The 24,540-nt window shown below is 46.4% G+C and overlaps 1 protein-coding gene across 4 annotated transcripts in view; it reads right to left on the minus strand.

Moving 5' to 3' along the window:
* The window catches only part of Kiaa2012 (KIAA2012 ortholog), a 113,498-nt gene that overhangs the window by 63,243 nt on the left and 25,715 nt on the right, over positions 1-24,540 (minus strand). The window contains exons 5-11 of one of the 4 annotated variants that reach the window (XM_052192978.1): positions 21,171-21,298; positions 20,086-20,248; positions 18,756-18,898; positions 15,122-15,290; positions 13,425-13,565; positions 9,867-10,034; positions 6,832-6,942 (exon numbers count right to left, since the gene is read on the minus strand). In XM_052192978.1, coding sequence (XP_052048938.1) covers positions 6,832-6,942; positions 9,867-10,034; positions 13,425-13,565; positions 15,122-15,290; positions 18,756-18,898; positions 20,086-20,248; positions 21,171-21,298 — 1,023 coding nt within the window. Of the gene's footprint in view, positions 1-6,831; positions 6,943-9,866; positions 10,035-13,343; positions 13,566-15,121; positions 15,291-18,755; positions 18,899-20,085; positions 20,249-21,170; positions 21,299-24,540 lie in introns of those variants that run through there. The other 3 variants (XM_052192980.1, XM_052192979.1, XM_052192981.1) reach the window with 3 other exon arrangements.

Here is a 24,540-nt window from a genome sequence, read left to right on the forward strand (position 1 = left end):
CCAGAGGTCCTGAGTTCAATTCCCAGCCACCACATAGTGGCTCACAACCATCTATAATGGGATCTGAAGACAGTGACAGTGTACTCAGATGTATAAAATAAATATTCTAAAAAGGAAGAAGAAGGAGGAGGAGAAGAAGAAGGAGGATGAGGAAAAGGAGGAGGAGGAAGAGGAAGAAGAAGAGGGGGAGGAGGAAGAGAAGGAGGAGGAGGAAGAGGAGGAGAAGGAGGAGGAGGAGGAGAAGAAGAAGAAGAAGAAGAAGAAGAAGAAGAAGAAGAAGAAGAAGAAGAAGAAGAAGAAGAAGAAGAAGAAGAGGAGGAGAAAAAAAAGAAGGAATTTCTGAGCCAGGTCTGGTGGTGTGCATTTGTAATCTCAACACATGGTGGGTTGCTGTAAGCTTAAGGCCATTTCAGGCTACACAAAGATATTTTAAAACCACAGTAAATAACATTTTTAGCAGGTTCAGAAGAAAAAAAAATAAAGTTTCTCTTTGAGTTTTTTTTTTTTTTTTTTTTTTTTTTCTGTTTTGAGTGGAAGGGGATTACAGAAAGATGGAACCAACTATCATAGAAATCTTAAGAGGCCATCGCCAAAGGAAAGGAAGCAGCCAGGTATGGTGACTCCGGGCTATGATCCCAGCTGAGGTAGAAGAATCTAGTGTTCAGGGCCTGCCTTGTACTAAGACTCTGCTGAAAAAGAAAATCAGAAAAAAGAAAAAGAGAGAGAGAAAGGCAGGAGAGACCTCGGTGTCTGGAGCAACTTTTGATGCTAGTCATTGAGGATGGTCAGTGAGGGCTGTGAAGGTCTTACTGGTTTCTTGATAGTGAGCGAAAAGGAGCCAGCTTCCTTCTGAAACCCAAACAGACTACTATACATCTGCCCCTTCTGGAGCCTTCGACGCTGAGGCTCGTGAGACAAACCGGGTTTAGTTCAGCGCCCACTGAAGCTGATGGGAATCCCTTGTAGTCCTGCAAGAACTGTAAGAATCAGCTAGGGTTCTCTCTACAGCACAGACCACTCGGGTATACTGGGAAGAAACGAGGCTACAAACTGGTTGAAACTACCCGTGGTAGTCGGAATAAAAATGGTCTCCACAGACTCACAGGGAGCAGCATTATTGGAGGTGTGGCCTGGTGGAATTGGTGTGGCCTTGTGGGAGGAAGTGTGTCACCAGGGGGCTTTGAGGGTTTAGAAGCTGAAGCCGGGCCCCAGGGCTCTCTTTCTTTCTGCTGCCTGTGGGTCCAGAAGTAGAACTGTCAGCTACCTCTCCAGCACCCGCATGGCGCCATAAGTAACAACAGACTAAACCTCTGAACTGTAAGCCAGCCCCAACTAAGTATTTTCCTATATAAGAGTTGCCTTGATCAGCCTGGTGGTGGCAGCACACGCCTTTAATCCCTGCACTCTGAGGCAGAGGCAGGTAGATCTCTGAGTCTACAGAGGGACACAGGACAATCCTGTCTCAAAAAAACCAAAACAAGAAAACAACAGAGTTGCCAAGGTCATGGGTCGCCTCTTCACAACAATAAAACCCTAAGACATTGCCTTTCAATATGTTGTCTGCAGGAGCTTGTTGCCAACATCAACAGTCCCAAATTTAAATGTCTGCCTCGCTTCCACCCTCAAAATCTCAGGGGATCAGGGTTAACAGGCAAAGTACAATACACATTCAACTTTTTTGCTGCAAGTGTTACCTGGGAAATGTAGTTTTTAGACTTCTAGCTTCTACACTACTGGAATGCTGGAGGCCCAACAACCATATCTTGCCATGTTTTCCTTTATTCAGACACTTTTGATCTGAGTTCAGTAAAACTGATAACATCTGCCAACATTATTTCATACGGGTCATTAGCAAACACTGATTGGGCAAGAGGAACAATGTGAATTATTACCACATGGGCCTCCTTCTTGCCTTCCTCTCCTCTCAGAGGTGGATGTTCTGTGGATTGTGTGATTCAGAACTGAGTTTTAAAGATGGGAAATGAGCAGTCAGACCCTAGTGAATGCTATGACCGTGTGTGTTTTGGGTTAGAGAGCAGAACCAGCCCACTGAGCGTGACCCCCGGGGGACTGGGCTTATGTAGAAACAGACACCATGGGAGGCGGGGTGGAGGGAGAGGTAGGGGGTGGTGGCACCCTAGAAACCATTGACTTAGCATTTTCTAAAGGATGCTTCAGAAAATGATTTAGCTCCATATGACGCTTTGCTAAAAAACCAAAAGTCATTCAGTGATCACATGCTTCTACAACAGGAATTTGCTTAACTCTAGTCTACTTGTTTCCAAATGCATTCGACCAAATTGGCCCTCGAAACTCTTCCTTTTTGTGGGCTGTCCATACCCTTCCCAGGCTCTGGTGTCCCATAGGACAGGTGCTGGAGGACAGGATGTCAAACCAGCTCTTCTTTTTCTCTGAAGAGGTTGAGGCTCAAAGGACTGAAATAACTGTTTGTCCCTGATTGCCAAAGCCACAGGTGGGAAGAGCTGGTCGGAAGACTCAAGATGGTGGGCCTTTAATCCAGGGCCCTTTGTCTGTCCTCATACCACTACTGAAAGGCCTTCCATACATTTCTAGGCACTGTCTTTATAACGACAGCTGCTAAGAGATAAGCTACTCAAGGAAAACATGCTCTGAGGAACATCCACCAACACCTTAAGACCCCTGTGCCCAACCCAGGCTCAACAGAGGAAATGAGTTATCTGTTATTGCAACATAAATTATCCTCACATGAGTGAACTGAATCAATAAAACTTTATCTCTCACGAATTTGGGGTGGGAAGCTGGGAGTGCCATGGATCTGGGGTTCAGGTAAGAGCCATCACTGTCACAATGTCAGGGAGGAGGCCTAGCTGGGTGCTGGCCTTTGAGAAGGTGAGGCAGAAGGACCTTCTGAATTCCAAACCAGCCCGAATGACAATGAGACCAAATCAAAGTAACAACAAAAACTCCTCCTGCCTGGCGGTGGTGCACACCTTTAATCCCAGCAGGTAGATGCAGAGGCAGGTAGGTCTCCGAGTTCAAGGCCAGCTTGGCCTACACACAGAGTGAGTTCCAGGACAGCCAGGGCTACACAAAGAAACCTGTCTTCAAAACCCAAAGCAACCAACAAACCAAACCAAAAAACATCCTTGTACAAAATGTCCTACGGATGCTGAAATTTGATCTCTGCTGTGCCAAAGAACTGAAGAATGATGACCTCAGAGGGTGTTTGGGCTTTTGCCTTCACAGAGTGATAGGGAGTAGTGCTCCCCTAGGGTGGGCTAATTTTTGAGGGGATGAGGGTATTCTCACTCTCACGAGATGACAGCAGTTCTTGTAAGAGTGGGTTCTTAGAACTAAGGTTACAAACTTGCATCCATTGTACTTTTCCTTTGTTTTAATGTCATTTCCCCACAGCACATGTGGCTGCTGTTGCTGCTGCTGTGATTCCTTAGTCTCTAGAACCAGAATTCAAAATAGGTCTCTATTCTTTACAAATCACTCATTATCTCATCTTCTGTTATGGCAACAGACACTGGGCTAAGACAGACCCTGTCTCTAAAGCCATAACCCTCACTTCGGTCCACATCGGTGCTGATTAGACATCAGCCACCATGTCCTTTTGAAGTGAGATTTATCAAGTAATTTGTGCACATGTGTTCAAACCAACACCCCAGAAAGTGTTGCTGGGGTAAGGATGCTAGGTAAATGACAAAATAAAACAGCAAAAGTAAAACAAACCAAAGAGCGACGGAGAAACACTTTGGGTTAAAATCCATTTAGGACAAGGCTGAATGGTAACTGAGAAGTCTGAAAGAGATTGGAAATTCAAATCTATATGGAACCTGAAGTCCCAGCCTCAATGCTTGGCACAGACATCTTTGAATATTTTTCAGCGCAAAGCTTGTGACTAGACAAACTCCTGAGAGGAAATGTGTACTGCTGGCACTGGGATGAGAATAGTTGAGGATTTGTATCAGGAATTAGTGATTCAGAGAGCATGGCCAATGCTTGACTTGGGCTTTCCCAAGCCAACTTTTCCCTTTGCAAGCCTTTGAATTCTAAGAGTGTTGCAATAGCCCGACATGAGTGAGAGGCTCAGAACCCAGCTCCAGTCTTCACATCTTTCCCCCCTCTTCTTCTTCTAAAGGTTATATTCATCTCTCTCTGCTGCTTGAAAGCAAACTATCATGATCTAATTGCCTAAGAATTTATTTCCAAATAGTTGTTGACAGAGCCTTAAAGTTTCAGAAAGATCAGACAGATCATATTCCCTCTTTTACTTAAGAATTTTTTTTAATATTAAAAAAAAAACCCAACTCAAGCAATGCTCCCCAAAGAACTCTTCTGTGTGGCACCTGGGGTATTCAGTCAATCAACACGCATTTCTTGGACATATGATAAAGAGAAGGGCTTCCTAGGACTCATATATTAGGGAACCAAACTGAAAACAGATGCAGATAGATCCAAAATCACAAAGGTGGGGTGGAGAGAGAGGAAAGGGGTGAGATTACATCTAGGCAGTTGTCCAGGAGGAGGTAAAGTTATTCAGCAAAATGTCCTAGAAAAGATGAACTTAGCGCTTGTCTAAATACTTGGGGGATGACTTGGAAAAAGGCCTGGAGAAAAGACTGGAAGCTGAATATTTGGGCCAGATCTGGTGGGGGGAATCACTGGAGCTGGAATGTATGGGAGACAACACAGAAGTGGGGGTGGAAATGGCTACCCGAGGCTGGGATGTAGCTTAGGGTGGACCACTTGCCTAGTGTGTGGGAGGCCCTGGGTTCCATTCCTAGCACCAAAACTAATATAAGTAAGTAGAATAAAATTTAAATGATGAATCTCAGAGTCTGTTGTGGTAGAGCACGCCCTTTGTAAAGGGGAGAGGGGTTTTGAATATACTGTCTGTCAGATCAAACCAAAGATCAAACGATCAAAGCCCCCCAAATCCACAAACTATTTTCAAAATAAAACAACAACAAAAATTCCCTTCAGGTATTCTGAAGAGATGGCTCAGTAGTTAAAAGTACTGACTGCTCTTCCAGAGGACCTGGGCTCGAACTTGCCACCTACTACTTGCTTATAAGTCGCTGAAGCTCCAGTAATAGAGGATATGATGCCCTCTTTTGGCCTCCGTGGGCACTGCATGCTCATGGTGCATAGATATGAATGCAGGCAAAACATACCCATACACATAAAATATAAATGAGTACAATTTCAAAAAATGCACTTCAATTAATAGGGCCTCGTAGGAAAACCTGTTTTTTGGATCATTGTAGGAAGAGGAAGATGTGAGTAAGATTTTTCCTTACTTTCTAAGGCACCATTGAATCACCATCAAGACTGAAGATTGAGCAACTGTTCTAAGGGAAAGCAGGAGAGAATGCCTAGCTGACTCCTTCAGCACAATGAATGTTTTTGAATTTGAGAAGCAAGTGGGATTGCATGTGTCATTCTTGGGATGGGGAGATGTGGGCAACTCTCCATTGATTTAACCTAAGTTTTAATTCCTCTCTCTCTCTCTCTCTGATATTTGGAGGGTGGGGGTTCTGCTGGGACTCAAACTCAGGACCTGGTGTGTACCAGGCACTCTACCTAAGTCCATTCCAGTGTCTGACCTCTGTTTCAGTGACCACTTACATGTGTTGATAACTGTGATGCGTGCTGGAGACCATGAAGTGTCTGGATCATTATATACACGACAAACTTAGTACTTAACTATTATTCCTGTTTCTGGTACTTGCTTCTGCATCATCCAAAAAGAAACTACTTCTTCAGGAGCAGCATGGATCAATGTGTGGCAGGTGACTGTCCCTTTGCTTCCCTGCCGGCCTACCAGCTGAACCACCGAGTCCTTCCAACTGTCTCACTGCTGCTCCAACAGATTCAGACCCAAGATAATTAAAAAATCCATCTTCTGGTATAACCCAAATGGTGATGCTGGATTTAGAAGCAAATGTATCATCCTCCCCAGAAATCCCTATAGTGGATGGAACTAACAGCACTAAATGCAGGCTATAAAATTCAGTCAAGGGATGTCTCTCTCCTTCTCCCTCTCCCCCTGCACCCCTCTGTATATCTTGTCATTTAGGGTGAGGAAACATGGACACAGGAAACATCATCAGTCCACACAGAGGCCCATCCAGGGCTATGGAAATCTGGCCCCGAATCCAGGCCCTTCTCATTAAGCCAGTTGTGACATAACCAATCCGCGGGGCTTTCCACCTTCGTCATCAAGGGGCTTGCTGGCTGCACGGCTTGCGAGAGCACATCCTCATGGGTTCTGGGTGGTTGATACTCATCACCCTCTGACTTTAGTTCTGTTTTCCTTTGCAAAATGGCTACTGTCCAGAGCCAGCAGCTCTTTTCCAAAAAAACGTTCCCGTGCCAGAAGGGGTTTTGGAAACTGCCTTGCTGTCTGTCTATCAGGAGCCAGGTGACTCATAGCAGTGAACCAACTCACATAACAAGGATGCCTGATTGGATTACCAATTAGCCACCTCCACCTCAGGAGCGTGGTTGGAAAGAAGAGAAAAGGCAGTGTTTAGTTTGGGCAAATACCAAAAGGGCTTTATCATCCTGATCAAGGCACCGGCCTGGCACACTAGATTTCTTCCAAGCTATTCCTCTGCATCTCCTGTCTCCAGATGTTGTGGCAAGAGGGAACTTGTTCCTCGAACATAGGGTTATTGTGTCTGGACCACAGAGGAACCTCTGTGTCAGGGAGCAGGAAAACCTGGTTGTTTCATGTCTGTTTTTAATGATGTCTCCGCTGCTGCTGGGAACCTTTGGTAGCTGAAGGTAAAGCCTCCCCCTCTGAAAACGAGGCTGACCCAGAGTGTTTCACCTTACCTTGTCCCAGTGGAAGCACCTCTGTTCCCATGAACCCTGGGAGGGTCAGGCAGACGTTTTTACCATCTAGACTCCGCAAGATGTGTTTCAGTGTCAGATCTCCGGAGTCTTCTGGAAAACAAGGACATACGTGGGCAGCATTAGCCCCAGTGCAAGTGAGGGAGGCTGAGCCTGGCTGAGCTCCCCTAAGCCCAGGTGAGCGCTGGATATGCTGGTGTGCCCTGCGCTTTCCAGAGTACAGAGGCACTATGCAGAGATGGCTCTATCGTCCATGCCTTGTCCTCTGGGGGGTCAGGATGAGATGGAGAAAGGGGGCCTTCCATGAACTTACACCATACCTAGGCAGAGTCTGGAGAAAGTGGCAGCTATGGGCATTTTGAGGGTGGGGCTAAGCCATCGGGGGGGGGGGGTCCATTTCCAGTTAAGTGCAACCTAGTCTCTGGGTACAGGAGTTGGTGACTCCTGCCTTTGCTCGTCCTCTGGGCCTTTGTGAGGTATTCCATGTGTATGATCAAAGACTAGGACCAAATGCTGGGGCTGCACAGGAACTCCCTGGATACACAAGGAAGTTGTCTGTCCCTTGGTTACTTGCAAAAACTCAAGGTGTTTATGTAAACTTACTATGAAAGAAAAACATGTTTTCCTTCTCTGTTTGTCTCAACACACAGCAGGCCTGTGACCAGCTGTGTGGAGGCACTCCTCTCACCACGACACACCTGTCACCGACAACAGTGGGGCCTCCTGTATTTGTGCTCCATGCTGACATTGCTATCTGGAGTCCTCACGCTAGGGGACCCACAGGGCTGTCCCCATTGCAGCTGAGGACTGCAAGTCCCCAATGTGGCCACCCAGCTATAAAGTGGGCTCCCATGAGTCCCTCCTTGAGTCTGATACTTTCTTAGGACTCTCACAGAGCTCACAGACACTTAGGTTTCCTAAGCTGATATAAGGAACAAGGCCTGACGGCCAGGCGACAACATGCACAGGGTGAGCACTGGGACCCACTGAGCCCTCTCTGAGCACATGTGACTTCATTAGCATAAACTCCATCATTACCAAAGAGGCTTTTCACCAGTAAGAAGAGACACTTCTATCTGGAAATTCCATGCAGTTTTAGGTCTGGGACAGAAACCAGGGACAGAGGCTTGAATGTAGCGCACATTGTATTACTTTTACATTTGCAGTAAAACTACAGTAGTAAGGCAGGCCTCCAGCTGGAGAGGATGCCGAGGGGCACACACCCAATTCACTTACAGACATAAATTTACATAAAGATACACACATGCATATATGTGCATATTCTCAAAAGACTAATAATATACACAGCCTCTCACACACAGGCATACAAGCTTAAATACATATCACATACAAACAATGGCCCACGTGCACGGAATCATGCACTGTCACAGGCTTGAATTCATCTTAGACATGTGCTAAGACATGCTTACATGGACAGATACATATACCATTACAACTTTGAGATTCATGAGCAGACACGCACTCTCTCACACACATGCACACACACAACCCTCCCCCCCTGCCCCAGGATATATACTTGAGACTTCCTGTCTCAGTCCTGGCTGAGCCATTCCAGTCTAATCACATTTGCCTTTATGAGATGACCCAAGATTGTGTGTGTTTGTGTGCCGTGGTTTGTCCAGGGCTACTCACCGCCAGGATGGCCCTTGTTGGAGAAGGGGCACTAGTCAAACTTGGGCCCTTTGTATCATGTGTAGGGGGACGAATCTGAGAGAAAAAGCTCAAACACATCGGGGCAGAAGGAGAGGAGTGGGAAGGAAGGGATGTGATTTCGACTACCTCAGCCCTAAGTGGAGAAGCTGCAAATATGGAATGAAGTTATTGACTTAAATATTTAATTTGTGCTTACAAGAATTTAGCCACACATGCTTTGGGGACGGAATGAGAGATGGAAGTGGAGAGAGATGGGGGCAGGGAGAGAGAGATTGACTTAAATAGCGGCAGCCTGTTTCCAAGTAGGGAAAGGAGTCTATCTGCTGTCTCCTGAGGACGAGCTGTGCTGTGAGCAGAGATGCCTCTTGCTTTGCTTAACCTGTCTCTTCCTCGCTTGCTAGCTCCTTCAAGTGGTGCTCCCCAGAGGAGGAAGTGGCTCAAGGCTCTGAGGGAAGAGGAACAGTGAATGGGCTGCATTTTAAAACTATATTAAGATTTATTATTTTTATGTGCATGAGTGTTTGTTTGTATGAATATGTGCATATGCACTATGTACATGCCCAGTGACCAGGGAGGCCAGAAGAGGGCATTAGATACCCTGGAACTGGAGTCTTAACAGGTGATTCTGAGCCAACTTGCGCTGGGAGCAGAACGGGAGTCCTTGGAAAGAGCAGATGCTTTTAACTGCTGAGCCAGCCCTGCAGTCCCCGGCTGCACTTTGACAGTTGCCTGTCAGTTCCCAGCATGGCAGCTTTCTTGAGGTTCTTAACAACTTTTGCTTCCTGAACTGCCTACAGTTCAAAGTCCTTGTGTCAGCTGCTACTGCACTGTGCTTGCAGTGTTGCCTGCCAGCGTCTAAGTGGGGCTCACTTACAGAGGACATGGCTTGCCCTGCCTCATCTTCCAATAGGAATGCAGCATTTTTCCCCTCCTGTGAACAGGCTTTATAGTTCTGCCCTGGGCTGCAGAATGCCTTCCCTTGGCTAAGGGGGACGTCTACTGCAAGGTCTACTGGTTCCTGGGTCCATGGAGGGTTTGGGCTTGGAGTGGTGTTAAGTATGTCTACAGACCCAGCGATGTGCACCTTAGGAGTTAGTTCAGGGAGGCCAGTCATCACCCACGGCTGCTGGAAGGGGGAAACAGCTGTTGGTGTGTATTAGTGCAGCAAACCTTCAGGGGATGTCTGAACATTGATTCACTTAACTTAGTTGGAAAATACCACCATTTCCCCTTCTCAGTGGGGAGCTAGCTCAAGGCTGCCCGGTAGCCCTGTACTGGAGCCACAGAGAAGCTAATAGGATAGACAATGGGGGTAGAGTTTCCATGCACCCCAGAATGATTACCTGGTCCTATTGGCGATGCCCTCTCATTTGGGCAACCTGAAGGACTGTCGAAGCCTGATGTCCTGGTTCTGTCCATGTCTCTCTGGATCTCTGGACTTTTCTTTCCATTAATTGGGGGTAGGAGACCCAGGCGTTGATTCATGCTCTGGGCCAGGATATCACCATCTTCTAAAAGCAAAATTGGAAAAATCACGAATGGAAAACCTTTGAATCAGGGAGATCAGAATGCATCTTTCCTGGCTTGGTTGATAGCTACTGGTGCTCGGCATGATGACTCACCTTGGTTTTAGCTTTGCTCTTCTTTCCCAGGCCTGCTAAGGAGTAGGGAGCAACCTAGTGGCACTGCTCTTAGCTAGAACAGGAGCCTTTCCTTTGAGGAAATGCCCAGAGTGGGGAGGAATGGAGAAGTGATACCTGTTCCTGTCATCTTATAGATGGGACCCAGAGATGGGAACAGGACTGAGGGGCTGTAAACCCCCCAGGGTGAAGGCTCTGAGTATTAGGGCTCTGGGGAGTTTGAGTATGATACAATTTTATTCTCTTTTGAGACAATATTGTGCAGCCTGGTCTCTCTGCCTCAGTCTCCCAAATGCTAGAATCACAGGCCTGTGCTACAACATCCAGCTAGATACAGATTTCTGATAAAGCAGTTGTTTGTTTTAGACAAAGCCAACGATCATATTCCCTTTCAAGGTACACAGGGTATAAGATACAGCTCCCAATTGACTCCAGGATAGACTGTGGACACACATATTCTTGGATGCTTAAGTTTCTTCTATAAAGTGGCACAGCATTTACTTATAACCACATGCACTCCGTTGTATAGTTGTTTCTAGGGTCCTCATAATAGCGGATACAGTGTAAATGCTATGCACATAATTGTTCTATTGTACTGTTTGGGGAAAGTCCCCCAAAGGGGGGGTGTTTAGTACAGTTGATTTCCCCCCCAAATACTTTTGATTTGTAGGTGGTTGATCTGTGAATGTAGAGTGAGCACTTTGGTAAGGAGGGTCAACTCCCCCCCCCCCCCCCCATCACTGGACTGATAAAGAAAACTCCAGAGAACACCTCTTACCCTTCATCTCCATTCTCTCCTCCTCTCAGACCCAGCAGTCTCTGTCCTAGGAAGACAGAACCTAGGACCACACCTCCAAAAGCCTGGCTTTGTCCTTCAGAGACAGTGACCTTTATTTTACTCTGACCCAACCCTTCCCTTTAGACATAAAAGCTGGCTTCATACACAGTCTCAGAAAATTACAAAAAGAAGTACTTTTCCCAGTCCTGAGGCAGAGTCTCTCTCCATAGTCTTGGTTGTCCTGGAAGTCATAGAGATCCACCTACCTGCCTCCTGAGTGCTGGATTTAAAGGTATGAGCCACCACACCTGACAGAAGTATTTTCACACTGTGGAGAAATCTGGCATACACCGCCTCTGGCCTAGCACAGGTTAGCATCACTTCCCATGGAACACACTGACACTGATGTCATAAGAAACTGGCCTGGAACCTGATGTACCCAGAGTAACTGTCATTCCAGCACTTGGGAGACAGAAACAGGAGGATCAGAAGTTCAAGGTCACCCTTGGCTACAACAATGAGTTTGGAGCCAGCTTGGGCTATATTTCTACATGAGATTCTTTCTCAAAACAACAACAACAACAACAACAAAACAAAACAAAACAAAAAAATGCAATGGGCCTGAATTGAATTTTGATTTGGGGAAATAAAAAGTTAAAAAAAAAAAAAAAGAGAACGTTGTTATAACGAGAAAAATTTAAATAAGGATTTTATATTGGAAAACATTTCCGCACTAATGTTAACTCTCTTGAATGTGATAACTGTATTGTGGTTGAGACGAGTCTATTACGCTGATGGAATGTCTAATATCTGCAACTTACCCTCATAGTGCTACAGTGAAATAAATGCATGGACGTGGCTTGGTGAGGACATAAAAGCCGGCTCCACTTCCGGGCTGTTAAAGGGGAAGTGCTCTAGGGCTGAGTAAGCGAATGGGCATGCGCAGCCACTGTGGCCAGGGGACAGACCACTCACCAGCTCCCAACACTCTGCACCAGCTCTGTGGGGGAGAAGTGTGTGAAAAAGCCTCCTCTTGCTCCTCCTCCTTGCCCTTCTATTTGCTGAGTTGGCATCACTTTCAGGGTCTGGCCTTGACCTCAGGCCGCTCCTTGAGCTCCCTTTCTTATGAGGTTGGGTCGTATACTGAACTAACCCACCCTGGCTCTTCTGAGACTTCTTAGGCCAGCTTCTACCTAAGATGGAGCTAAGTCTTGACTCTGAGCCCCCCGGGTGGGTAAATATGGTCGGTCAAAGGGAGTGCAGGGCAGCGCAGGACAAGCGATGACAAAGGGGAACCCCACCGCGCTGCCCCTATTTCCCTCTGTGGCTCGGTCTGTGAACTGGAGAGTGAAGGAGGGGTCCTTGCCCGTACTAGGTCTAAGGAAGCTGCATAGCAGGTGATTGGCAGCCATGTAAGAGGCCGATTCAATAGTCCTGGATCCTGAGAATACCTTCAAGAGCATCTTGTCCTAGGTTATACGCAGTATCTATTCTCAAGGGCATCGGGTGAAGGGCAAGACTTGGAGCTGAGCACTGGGAGGTCCCGGCCTCTAGTCCTGGCCAGGCTGCTTAGAGCAGGGTGGCCTCACCTAAGTTACCAAGCTCTTGACTTGCCCATTTTCGGGTCTGTAAAATGAAGCAGGGTTGTTGTGAGGGGAACCTGAGAGAATCCATGTTAAAACTGAGAGCAGAGCCTGGCACGGAGGGAAACACAATGCAAGTCTGTGTGTACCCCTCTGCCTCCTCCTGGGGTGCCCGGTGACCACCTGCCACTCGTGAACCTGTCATCCCAGGCCTTTCAGGAGAAGGCTCAGGTTTCTGAAAATGGAGAGTTTCCCATATACGACTCATAACTGCCAACCTATTTACTGCATCAAAATGTACATACCCATGTGCATAATTCTTTATTATTTTTAAAAGTTTTGTTTTTAGTTATTTTGGACACAAGATCTCTGTGTAGCCCTGCCTGTCCTGGAACTTGCTATGTAGACTAGGCTGATCTCAGACTCACCGAGATCCTTCCCCCACCCTGAGCGTCAGAACCAAAGATGTATGCACTACAACACCTGGCCTTATTGCGTAAGTTCTAACGACTATATCCTTTGAGAAATATGAAGACTTTTAATTAATATTACAAACTTTTAAATGAATAAGCACATATTTATAAAAGATTAGAAATGAAATTTCATTGCTTAAAGACAAGATTAGTAACAGGACATGCAGTAAGTTTTTAGTCAAGTTAGTGCCAGTTTACCTCTGTTAGCAGAAAATATTATGAAGGAATGATCCAGCGGGTAAGTCTTTGGGAGCTAGACTCTGTTAGCTCACGGAAGGAAGCACGTGGGTTAAGGCAGTTGCTGCCTGAACAACAGACACCTCCAGGAGGCTGGGGACAGACTAACCTCCCTGGTGGACTTCTTGTTCTCCGCTGAGGACCCTTCTGTGCCTTGCCTTGTGGGATGCTGGAGGGAGAGAGGAACTACCTTGAGGTGAGGGTGTGTCCTGGCTGCAGTCCACTGGGAGATGCACCGCTATCCCCCTTGGCCTTTCCGAGTACAAATGCTTCATGGGAGGCCTCCATAAAGGTGTGGCTTCTTCTGATTCTGACTCAGGATGCTGAACACCTAGGAGGCAAAGAGAAAGCTAAGCTGTTTTTGCCAGGTGCCCTGTCTTTGTGGCAACCTCTCTCTTCCCTGCTTGCACAGTGGGTTTTGGGTAAATCTGTGTACATCTTCTGACTCCAGGGGTGGCCATGCGACTGAGCCTGGATTATAAAAGGATTTCATCAGGTTAGCCATAGTGATTGGTTCCAGGGCAGGGACATGACCCAAGCCTGCCTGTCCCTCCCTCTCTCCCTTCCCCTCTCCCTGTCCCTCTCTCCTTCCTCCTTGCCCTCTCCCCTCGAGTGGTGCTGAGGATGAAGATTCATCCTTGCAAGAATTCCAAACAGTCTTGGAACAAAATGACCACCTGTATAACTTCTAGAAGTCAAAACTCTGTAAGAAATCAGAGGTAGTTTCTGTTGATGTTTTTAGAAAGCTCTGACTCCCTTAGAATGGGAGTTCTCTTTTGTCCCAGACGAAGCAGCGAAGTCCCAGGAGCCAACAATCTATGTTACACAACGGCGCAGCCAGTAAAACAACTTAGGAATCCCTTTCCCGACAAAGATGATAGAGATCGTCCTTTAGACAATAAAATAATTTTAAAAATCAAAAATTCTTTTGGGCAAATTTTCTTTTGCTTTTTATAAAATGAAGGTCCAAATAGCCAATAATTGTACCTTGGCTGCTAGAGAACTCAGTCAAATAAATCTAGTGTTTACCTAAGCACTAACTTCAATTTGTGTGATATCAATTTCTTTGATATTTTTAATCAGTTTTAGCCCTGCCTAGTCTTATGCCATCTTGACACAAGCCAGAGTTATTTGAAAGGAGGGAACCTAAGTTGAGAAAAAGCCTCCATAAGATCCAGCTGTAGGGCACTTTCTTAATTAGTGATTGATATGGGGAGGTGCTATCCCTGGGTCTGTGGGCCTGGGTTCTATAAGAAAGCAGACGGAGCAAGCCAGTGAGCAGCACCCTTCTCCAGCCTCTGCATCAGCGCCAGCCTCTAGGTTTCTGCCCTGGCTTCCCTCAGTGGAATATGACTGTGTATATAAACCATATAAACCCTTTTCTCCCCAAATTGCTTTTAGAGGTGGTGTCTTGTTACAAGCAAAAGTAACCCTAACTAAGACAATTTTTAATTCCATTCTTTGTTGCTTTTTAATATTATATATAATATTAAATTTAACATATATTTAGTTTTATATATATATATATATATATATATATATATATATATATATATATACACACATACATACATATAGCCTGAACATTGTTGCACCTTTATACTATCTATGGTACACTGGTCTTATCTATAATCTGTCTTCTTTTTCCAAATTTAGTAACATGAACTGTGTAATGAAGGGCTTGGTTGATAGTTATACAATTGATTGTATATGATCAGAAGAGACCTACATATTTTGCTGCCTTTCCTTTGTTTGGAAAAGATTGTCATTTCCTGGGGATGACTCCAGGATGCCCAGACATGGCTTTGGGATGGGTTGAACTGGCAGGGACCCCCTAACTCTCAGCTTTTTCTGACTTGGCCAAACTCCTCAGATCAGGGGACCCACCTTTTCTGCTGGCCTTCTCTTTGGGGGGTTGTGGGGCATGAAAATGAATCTCCATCGGGATAATGAAGAGCTCCAGTGGGGGTTCAGTGCCTTTAAATCGGCCCCTCGGGGGTTTCAGGACTCTGGGTGGTTCTTCTGAAACAGGAGGTAATTTCAGAGTCCTTGGTGCCTGGAGAAAGTTCAAACACAAAACCAACATGGCAGATATCCAAACTCTGCTGCCTGCAGAGGCAGATGATACGGCGTCCTACTGCATTTCTTGTACAAATAGCTGCTAAGGAGAAGCAAAGGTAGTCAGCAGGGAGCCTGTGGTGGGAGCTGACTGCTGTGGTGTGTGTGGTGTGTGTGGTGTGTGTGGTGTGTGTGGTGTGTGTGGTGTGTGTGGTGTGTATGGTGTGGTGTGTGTGTGTGTGTGTGTGTGTGTGTGGTGTGGTGTGTGTGGTGTGTGTGGCTGTGATGTCTCCAGGGACCTCTGTGTGTGCCCTCATCCTTCCTGCCTGATTCTTCTCAGTCTTATCAACACAGTAAGTTAGAGAATCTTCAATAGCACCAGAACACCAGCCCTCGGGAAGTGGAGGCAGTAGGCTCAGGAGTTCTAGACCCTGCACAATGAAATAGCAAATTCAAAGCTGCTCCAAACTCCTCTGTCCTCACCATGAGAGCCTTTGAGAGAACAGTAGTTTCTATTGTGACTGGGGAGAGTTTAAGGACCTAAGTGACAAGGCTGGGGCTGCTGTGTATTGATAAATGAGGAATCTCCAAATACATTGTTAAGGAGGCAAGTGAGGTGAGTGGGGTGTGGGACACTTCAACTTCGGGTGAGAAGGGACAGAGACCGGGACTGGTCACTTGTGCCTGGTTCCCTGTGATAACTTCTGGGCTTCAACTACTTCCTTAAAACGAGGGTGTGGCCAGACTTTCTATGCTGCAAAACCAGGAGATATAAATTATTTAATATATATATAGTCACAGTAGTGTTTGGAATATGGATTATTTTTATGACTTATGTGGTGTGTGTATGTTGTCTGTGTTGTACACATGGTGTGTGTGTGAATGGCTACATGTATAGCATGTGTGGTGTGTGTAGTATCTATGTCTGTGATGTGTGGTGTATGTGTGTATGTCTGCATGTATGGTGTATCTGTGGTATGTGGTGTAGATGTGTGGTGTATATGTGTGAATATGGTATGTCTGCATGTATGATTTATCTGTGTCTGTGGTGTGTGTGTATGTTGGTGTGGTGTGGTGGTGGTGGTGGTGATGGTGGTGGTGGTGTGTGTGTGTGTTGCTGAGAGTGCTAGACAAACACTTTACTGAGTTGCCTCGCCTGCTTCTGACATGGGGTTTCACTATGTAATCCAGACTGGCTTTGAACGCACAGCCCTCCCGCCTTTGCCTCATGAATGTTGACATTACAGGCATGCCCCACAACACTTGGTATCTAAGATATTTGTTTGAAAATAGACTTTCTTCTTATTAGCACATAATACCCAGTTTGACCCCCAGCAGAAAATCTGAGCTTCTGATTACTTTCGACACATGAACACAACAACAACAACAAAAATATCTCTAAGTGCCAGCTTTCACAACTCATTTGCTTTGGTTTTTATTCCCTACACACACACACACACACACACACACACACACACACACACACACACACGTATGATGTTATATGCATGTATGTTGTGGTGGGTAGATACCATAGGACCCTCCAGTGTCCAGCATCTCAGACACTACAGAGCACTTTGTTTTTTGTTTGCAGCATTTGGCCTATGAATTCAGTGCTCTGAGATGTGTAGGTGCTGGCTTTCAAAAAGTCTGATTTCAGAGGAAGAAAAATAAAAAGATTCTCTTTTTTTCTCTGAGTGCTTAAAGGGAAAAGAAAAGAAAATCAGAAATCAGAAACACACAGAAGCATTCAACATGTTTGGGGTTGATTGAGGAAGGGAATTTTATCCAATTTATGCAAAGTAATATTTATAATTTTGAGACATTAAGAAAATTATTAGCCAAACATAAACACATAGGATATCTGTTTCTGGAGACCCTCCTGGTGCAGGTGGTGCCTGCCAGCGGCCTTGCTTTGAATACAGACCTTGTAGGGTCTGTTTTACAAGGGTTGCATTGAGAAAGCCATGCGGGAGCTCAGGCTGCTTGCGTGAGGGATGGCTGGCAAGCCAGGCCTTAATTTCTTTATTCTAATTAGAAATCGACACAGGGTTTTAACACAGTGGAAAATATTGCTTTCCTATGTTAATGAATTCATGGATTCAAAGGCATCCCTTTCCTCTGAGCCTGGCTGGCACGGGTCTGGACTGGCTGGGTATGAGAGCTCAGGCGTTCCACAGGCCGGTGTGGGTGCTGAGGTGATGCTGGAGTTCAGGTCTGCTCTTTATTCCTGACCCAAAAGAACAGGAGAAGACAGCTCAGACTCAGGACCACCCAGAGAGTGCCGAGTGAATGAAAACAGCATCCGTTGCTGGCACCAGGAGTGCCTGGATTGCCTGTGGTCTTCCAGAGAGAGCCACGTAAGACGCTGTGAATACTCATTCAGTGCTTTCCAACAGGACTCTAGAAAGTCCTAAAAGTCCATCATCTCTTGTCCTTCTGCCAGCTCTGTGAGGGTCACATCATTATCTGCTTCCAGACAGGCTCTCTGTGGGTTAGAAGATGTGAGTGGGCTGCCCACATTCACCCAGCGGCTGTGGGGCAGAACATTTGGGAGTTTCTACATGACTTATCCATCACTGATACTTCCTAAACATCAAAGTCCTAGACAGAATTGGGAAGCAGGGTCAGGTTAAAGATGGACAGCGTCATCTTAAAGAAGAGATGTTCATGACTTCTAAAATTTTAACACATATATTTGCTTACTTATTTATTTATATGTGAGTGGGCACTTGCCACTGTGCGCATGTGGACATCAGAGGTCAACTGTGAGAGTTCATACTATAATTCTGTCACACGAGTCCCAGAATTGAGTCATGTCAAGAGCCTTTTCAGGCTGCACCATCTTGCTGGAGTTCTTGACTCCTGAAAGGAGTCCACAGGCTTGCCAAACTGCTACCCCCCTACATTTGAAGGGTGACAAAGCCTCAACTGAGCAAACATTGCTGAACTTAGTTTCCCTACAATTTTTAATTGGTGGTGAACCAGTTGCTCACAAACTCAGAGTCTGCCCTTACTTGTTTGGAGAGACTCCTGACCCCTGACAGAACAAAGGGCTCTGTTGCTCTAAGGAACGATTGTGGGACACTGAAACTCCATGATTTCCAACAATAAATTACTACAGCACCTTCATTCCAACTCCACCTTGTAAGCTCAGAGACAGCCCTCTTAGTGATTTTATTTCTAGATGGGATTAAACACAAACACACCCACACCCATACACAAACACACACACACATAGGCAGGCACATATAGATACACATACACATGTATGAACGCACATATAGACACACACAAAGGCACACATGTATACACACAGATAAACACGAACACGGGTACCATATACAGACACATACAGAGACACCACACAGAGACATGCAGATACATACAGATGCATATACATACATACACACACACACACACACACATGCACACGCTCTTGCTCCCTCCTCCTCTCTCTTACCTTTCTTTTCTTTGTTTCCCCAAGGGTATTTTGTTCTGAGCCAATATCGGACGCTATAGGAGGGAAAAGGCATCTTTTAACAGAAGGCTCCTGTGACAAGCAGCTGCCTCTGACCTTGTGGGATTTCGTGTTCCCTTGTTTGTCTGTAGAAACAGGTAGGAATGAAAACTGGTCAGGTGTAGGAATGCGGTGAGCTGAGTTTTAACTCTTGATATTTTTTTCTTTTTCTTAGAAATTGGTTTTTAGGCTGGGCAGTGGGCGCACACCTTTAATCTCAGCACTTTGAGTTTGAGGCCAGCCTGACCTACAGAGTAAGTTCCAGGACAGCCAGAGCTACACAGAGAAACCCTGTCTTGAAAGCCCCCCCTCCGGAAAAAATTGGTTTTTATTATTTGTGTGTGTGTGTGTGTGTGTGTGTGTGTGTGTTGATACATATTACATTGCTGCAGAGGCCAGAGGGTATCAGATCCCTTGGATTTAGTTACAGGTAGTTGAGATGGTTGCGAGCCATCCAACATGGGTGCTGGGAACTGAACTGGGGTCCTCTGGAAGAGCACTCAGTACTTTCAATCATCGAGCTGCCTCTCTAGCCCTCTATTTTAGTTTTTGAGGAAGCTTTCATACTGTAGGCCAGCTAGTCTGGAACTCAGGATATAAGGCAGGATGATCTTAAACCACTGAGCAGTCTGGACACTTGGATTACAAATATGGACTACCATACCCTGAGTGTCTTTCCTGTGTATAGAATTAATATCTAAGTAACACACACATATGGATAGAGAATAGAAGTTTTATGCAAACTTGGCTGATGAGAAGAAAATTGGGGAGAGTGTGGGGCACTGAGGTGGCCACGGCTTTGCCATGGCAGGCAGGGGACCCTCAGTCTCACTGTCTGGTCTCTTGCTGGCTGAGTCAGGTGGAGGCGAGAATCTCAGCAGTGGCAGCTCAAGTGGCCTGAGAACTAAATATGGGGCAGGAACCACACACCGTGCCTTACAGGTATTAACCCAGGCAGTCCCCACGTAGGCTCGTAGTGGTAGAGCCTCACTCCACAGAGCAAGAAATGGCCTCAGTAAAATGAAACAATTTACAGGTAGGTGGGTGATCATTCAAACTCAGTCCTGGTATGATAGGCTTCGTATGGATAAGCACTAAGCCAAGGGGAGCCTGTCAGAATGTCATTTCCACACTAAGCAGACTCTCCTATTCTCAAGGGTGAGTGGCGAGAAGTGGTCTTTGACAAGCCTGAGTTCTCAAGTGAACGCTGCATTAGGTGTATTCAGATCAACATAGACCTCAGGCTTCTCACGGTTGAGACCTGCCTGTCTACCTGGGAAGGCTCCACAGTAGAACGTGAAGAGGGATTTGTCACTAGGAAGCTGAGGGTGACTGAATGAGGCACGCCCAAGGACCTTCCCGGAGGCTTGTGCATTCTCTCCATTGTGACTTTGCTCTGAAGCGTGGACGGGGAGGTGGCTCTCTCTCATGGTGTCCTAGGGAACGACAGACACACAGCCGTGTAAACATAAGGGGATAAAGCAGCTCTCTAAGTCAGACCTTGTGGATCTGGGGATGAAATCTCTCTGAGGAATGGGGGAGACAAGGTCACAGCAGCATGTACTCCAATGCAGTTTATTTCAATGAGACATGTCATTATTCCCAAAGAAGGAATGACATACAGCTACATGTAACACATGTAAGCTGACACGTGCTGCTTACAGTGTCCCAAAAAGAGAGGGGATCAGAATGAATTGCTTAAGTCATGGTCTTTACACCATAAAATTCCTTCTTTTCCCTTCTGTAGTGTGGTCTTCTCCATGGTCTGCGCTCCTTGAAAGTCAATCAAGATTATCAAGACAGGACTAGATACTGTCTGTGTGGCTCTGAGGAACTACTAGGCTTCACATATATCTCTCACCTCCACCCTCACCGATCCCCTCCCACCACCCCTCCCATCCACTCCCCTCTCACACACAGCCTTGGAGTTTAGAAAGCACTTCCGCATTTTAAGTTACAACCCTTCTCTTGTACATTCAGGCTAGAAGTTAAGGTCTTACTCTACAGTCAGGAGCTCCTTCTTCCTAGACAGATCACAGCTGTCTGGTTCAGCAATGTGGAAAACCAGGAGTTGGACAGAGTTAAAGTGGCCACTTCGCCCCAGGATCTTAAAGTCCTCCCCGTCCGAAGGGAACAGCAACCTCCCAGGAGGGAGATATGTGGACCGCATTTCTCAGATGCAGAAAACCCAACTTTAAGGAGCATTTGGTCGTGTCAGGGTTCCTTGAGTGACAATTTAGGAGACAGTATTCAAAGTCAAAATACCCTTATCTCAGGAGAGTCTCAAGAATCAGTGAAGAGAGAGAGAATCTCCTCTAAAGTCATGAAGAGCAGAGGGAACCCTCACAGACACTGTACCTCATCCCGAGTTTCATCTTCCCGCCACGGCTGCTTCCTGAGTGACATCCGGTGAGTCCCTTGATGACTGTGGTTCTGAGCAACAGAGCCCTGGCCCATGTGCGTACCAATTTCTCCTCCATCCAGACCTGCAAAGGTGACAGGGATCAGCTGGGGACCTCAGACATGCCATGTGTCCCTGTTTCTGGCTCTCCTGAGCAGTGATGGCCCTTGTTCCTCTTGCTCCCTCGTTTCTGCCTCCGTGGAAATGGTAGGCACAGGGCTGCCCTGCCCTGGCCATCAGGGGCTGTTTCCTCGTTTGTAAAATGGGGATCCCAGTTTCTTGCCCTCACTTCTTTACAGAATTGTCTGGGGCTCCAATTAGATCATGACAGTGACCATCCTATGGGAAGTGCAAGGGATCCTGAGTGTTGGTGACGGAGGAGACGTGACTGTGGCGTGTCCTGCAGCCCTGACCTGCTGCCACTGGGATGCTGAATGGAAACCCGTCCTTAGGGTTTCTGGGTGTCTCCTCGTGGTTTGCTTGGGGGAAGACCTCTGTCAGAATGCAGGGAGGTAAGACTGCTGCCTCGCTCTGGATTCATCCTGTCTGCAGCCTGCAGGAAGGATCTGAGTCAACAGATGACTATGGCCTAGTTAACAAATCTTTCACCGATAGTTTAAAGGGTCTTGCAGCTATTTTCATCACTTACTCAAGGTAGATTTATTGCTGAAAGAGTCTGGCAAGCCTTCCTCGTTAGGAGCCAGGCTGGAGCTCTGCCTCCATTCCCAGCATGCAGCTCTGTGGAACAACGTGGGTCTGTCTTTCAACCAGGGGCTCTGGAAACCTTGTGTGAGGTGGAGAACTGGGTGTCTGGGAGTTCCTGTGCCTCTCCAGAGCCAGCCTCACCTGCCTTCATCACTCGCATCCTTGGTATCTTTGGCCTGGGCGGTGGGATGTGGCTCTCCCAACCCCCTTTCTTTGCCTGAAGGGTGCTCTGGTTTGAAGAGATGCTGGAAGTGTTGATGGATACGACAGACACACTCAGGTTTAAGTTCAGAAGTCCCCCCGGGATATCCGGCCCAGGGAACTTGATGAATAGCCCAGAGCTCATCCACAAAGGGACCTTAACTCCATGCAGAGTCTATAGCACTAAAGAGCTTTGGGGGAATTCTAGAATGGCCGTTTGATTCTAAGCCAGAGTGCAGAGCCATCCTTCCTAGTCATTCATTTGGAATCGGACACACTTCTGAGGGTGGGGGAAGTAAAACTCCAGCCAGATGAATAAGCATTCAGCAGCTGTGTACGTCAGAGTGTGTGAGGTGGGCAGGGGCACTGGGGTAGAGGGTGTAGGCAGGTCATTTCTCTCTGACTGTATCACAGTAAGATCGAATATGTGACTCAGTCTAGTGAGAGCAGTATTTCTCAGTACACAGCATCACCTGGCTCATTGCTAATACTCAACAGGACCAGGTTTGCAAGAAAATCACTAGACATTTTAATTGGGAGAGACCAAAGCTACATGTCTTTGTACACCAATTATGGACTGGGACCATCTCAATAATGTGTTTCAGGCTAGCAATTTAGAACTGTCAGTGAGCTATTACCGCGTCCTCCCCTATGGTTTCTCTCTCTCTCTCTCTCTCTCTCTCTCTCTCTCTCTCTCTCTCTCTCGGCCCCCCCCACACCCGAGCATGGGGAGGAATACCAAGAGTCGTCCTCTATCAGTACTTTGTTCTTTCTTTTTCTCTTTTTTTCTTTTATAATTCTTTAGACAGTGTCTCTCCCCATAACCCTGGCTGTTCTGGAGTTTGCCATGTAGACTAGGCTGGCCTTCAATTCACAAATATCCTCTAGCCCCTGCCTCACCAGTACTAGGATTAAAGGACTGCACTTTAACTCTGGACCCTTTATCATCTTAGTGTTTGAACAGGCTCCCTGCTGATCCAGAAGCGCGCTGTCTCTGTGGTGGTTTGAATACGCTTGGCCCTTGGTAACTGGCACTATTAGAAGGTGTGGCCTTGTTGGAGGAAGTGTGTCACTGTGTAGGCGGGCTCTGAGGGCGCATATGCTCAAGCCCTGCCCAGTGTGGAAGGACAGTCCCTTCCTGGCTGCCTTCCGATCAAGATGTAAGATGTAGAATCCTTAGCTCCTCCAGCGCCATGTCTGCCTGCACTCTGCTGTGCTTCCCACCATGATGATAATGGACTAAACCTCTGAAACTATAAACCAGCCCCAGTTAAATCCTGTCCTTTATAAGAATTGCCTTGGTCATAGTGTCTGTTCACAGAAATGAAACTGAAGCTCAGACACTCACCATCTTGGTGGGCTAACTGGCCAGCAAGCCCTGGGTCTCTTTTTACTGGCCTCCATCCCTAACCACTGGAGTTCCAGGTACTCCACTTAGTTTTTAGATGGGTGTTGAATTTAGGTCCTCACAGTGTCCCCTTACTGAGCCATCTCCCCAGCGCTCCTGAGATTTTTTTTTTACAAAAACACACAGGGGAAAGACTGCAGACACTATTACTCCCATTTTAAAGCTGAGTAAACTGAAGAAGCAGGGAGCAGAGCTTGGGTAACAGCTCATTGTTGAGGATCTGAGCTTTACAGCTTCTGCTACTTCTTAAAAAAGAAAAGAAAAGAAGAAAAGGCCATCAGAGGGGTGCTAAGGGGAAATGAAGTTAAAACCAATGAAGACAATGGGGGCTAAACTTCAGCCTCTGAGCACCTTATAGTTCTTTAACATTGATTTTTTTTCTTTTTATTTCTCCCCTATGATCACAGGCATTTGGGTACTGCAATTAGCAATTATGCTAGAAAAAAATCTAAGGAGGTCTGTAATTAACATTTATTGAGCACTTGCTATATGCCAGGGACTGCACTATGGCCTTGAACGCCCACATACAGTCCTATGAAGTACCTGTGGCATGGTCTCTCTGTTTTATAAATGAGGAAACTGAGGCCCAGAGACATCACATGGCTTTGAATCCCGTGCTACCACATGTCCTTGTCTACCTTGCCTCTCTGTTTGCCCATCTACAGTTCCACAGTAGATGGTGTCATTGAAGTCACAGATCCCATCGTTCTGAAGTCTTGAGACCCCCTCCCCAGGGAAAGTGCTGCAATTCACTGCCCATTGTCCTGGGTCCCAGAGCATCAGAATCCCAGGCTATAGACTGCTGACAGTAGGGTCTCTGAGGAGAGACTTCATAAGACAGGGATGAGGTAGCCCTCCACTAGAGAAGGGCAGAGTCAGTCCCATGTGACATTACCTAGGTGAGTTCCAGTCCCCAGAACATGGATTGATTGCTGAGAAACATGATTTCATCCATGTTCCAGAATCTACTGCTTTATGGGCTTTCCACCCATGTTAACAAAGCACACAGAGAC

The sequence above is a fragment of the Apodemus sylvaticus genome, chromosome 9, assembly GCF_947179515.1.
Source record: "Apodemus sylvaticus chromosome 9, mApoSyl1.1, whole genome shotgun sequence".
In the NCBI taxonomy this organism is placed as follows: Eukaryota; Metazoa; Chordata; class Mammalia; order Rodentia; family Muridae; genus Apodemus; species Apodemus sylvaticus.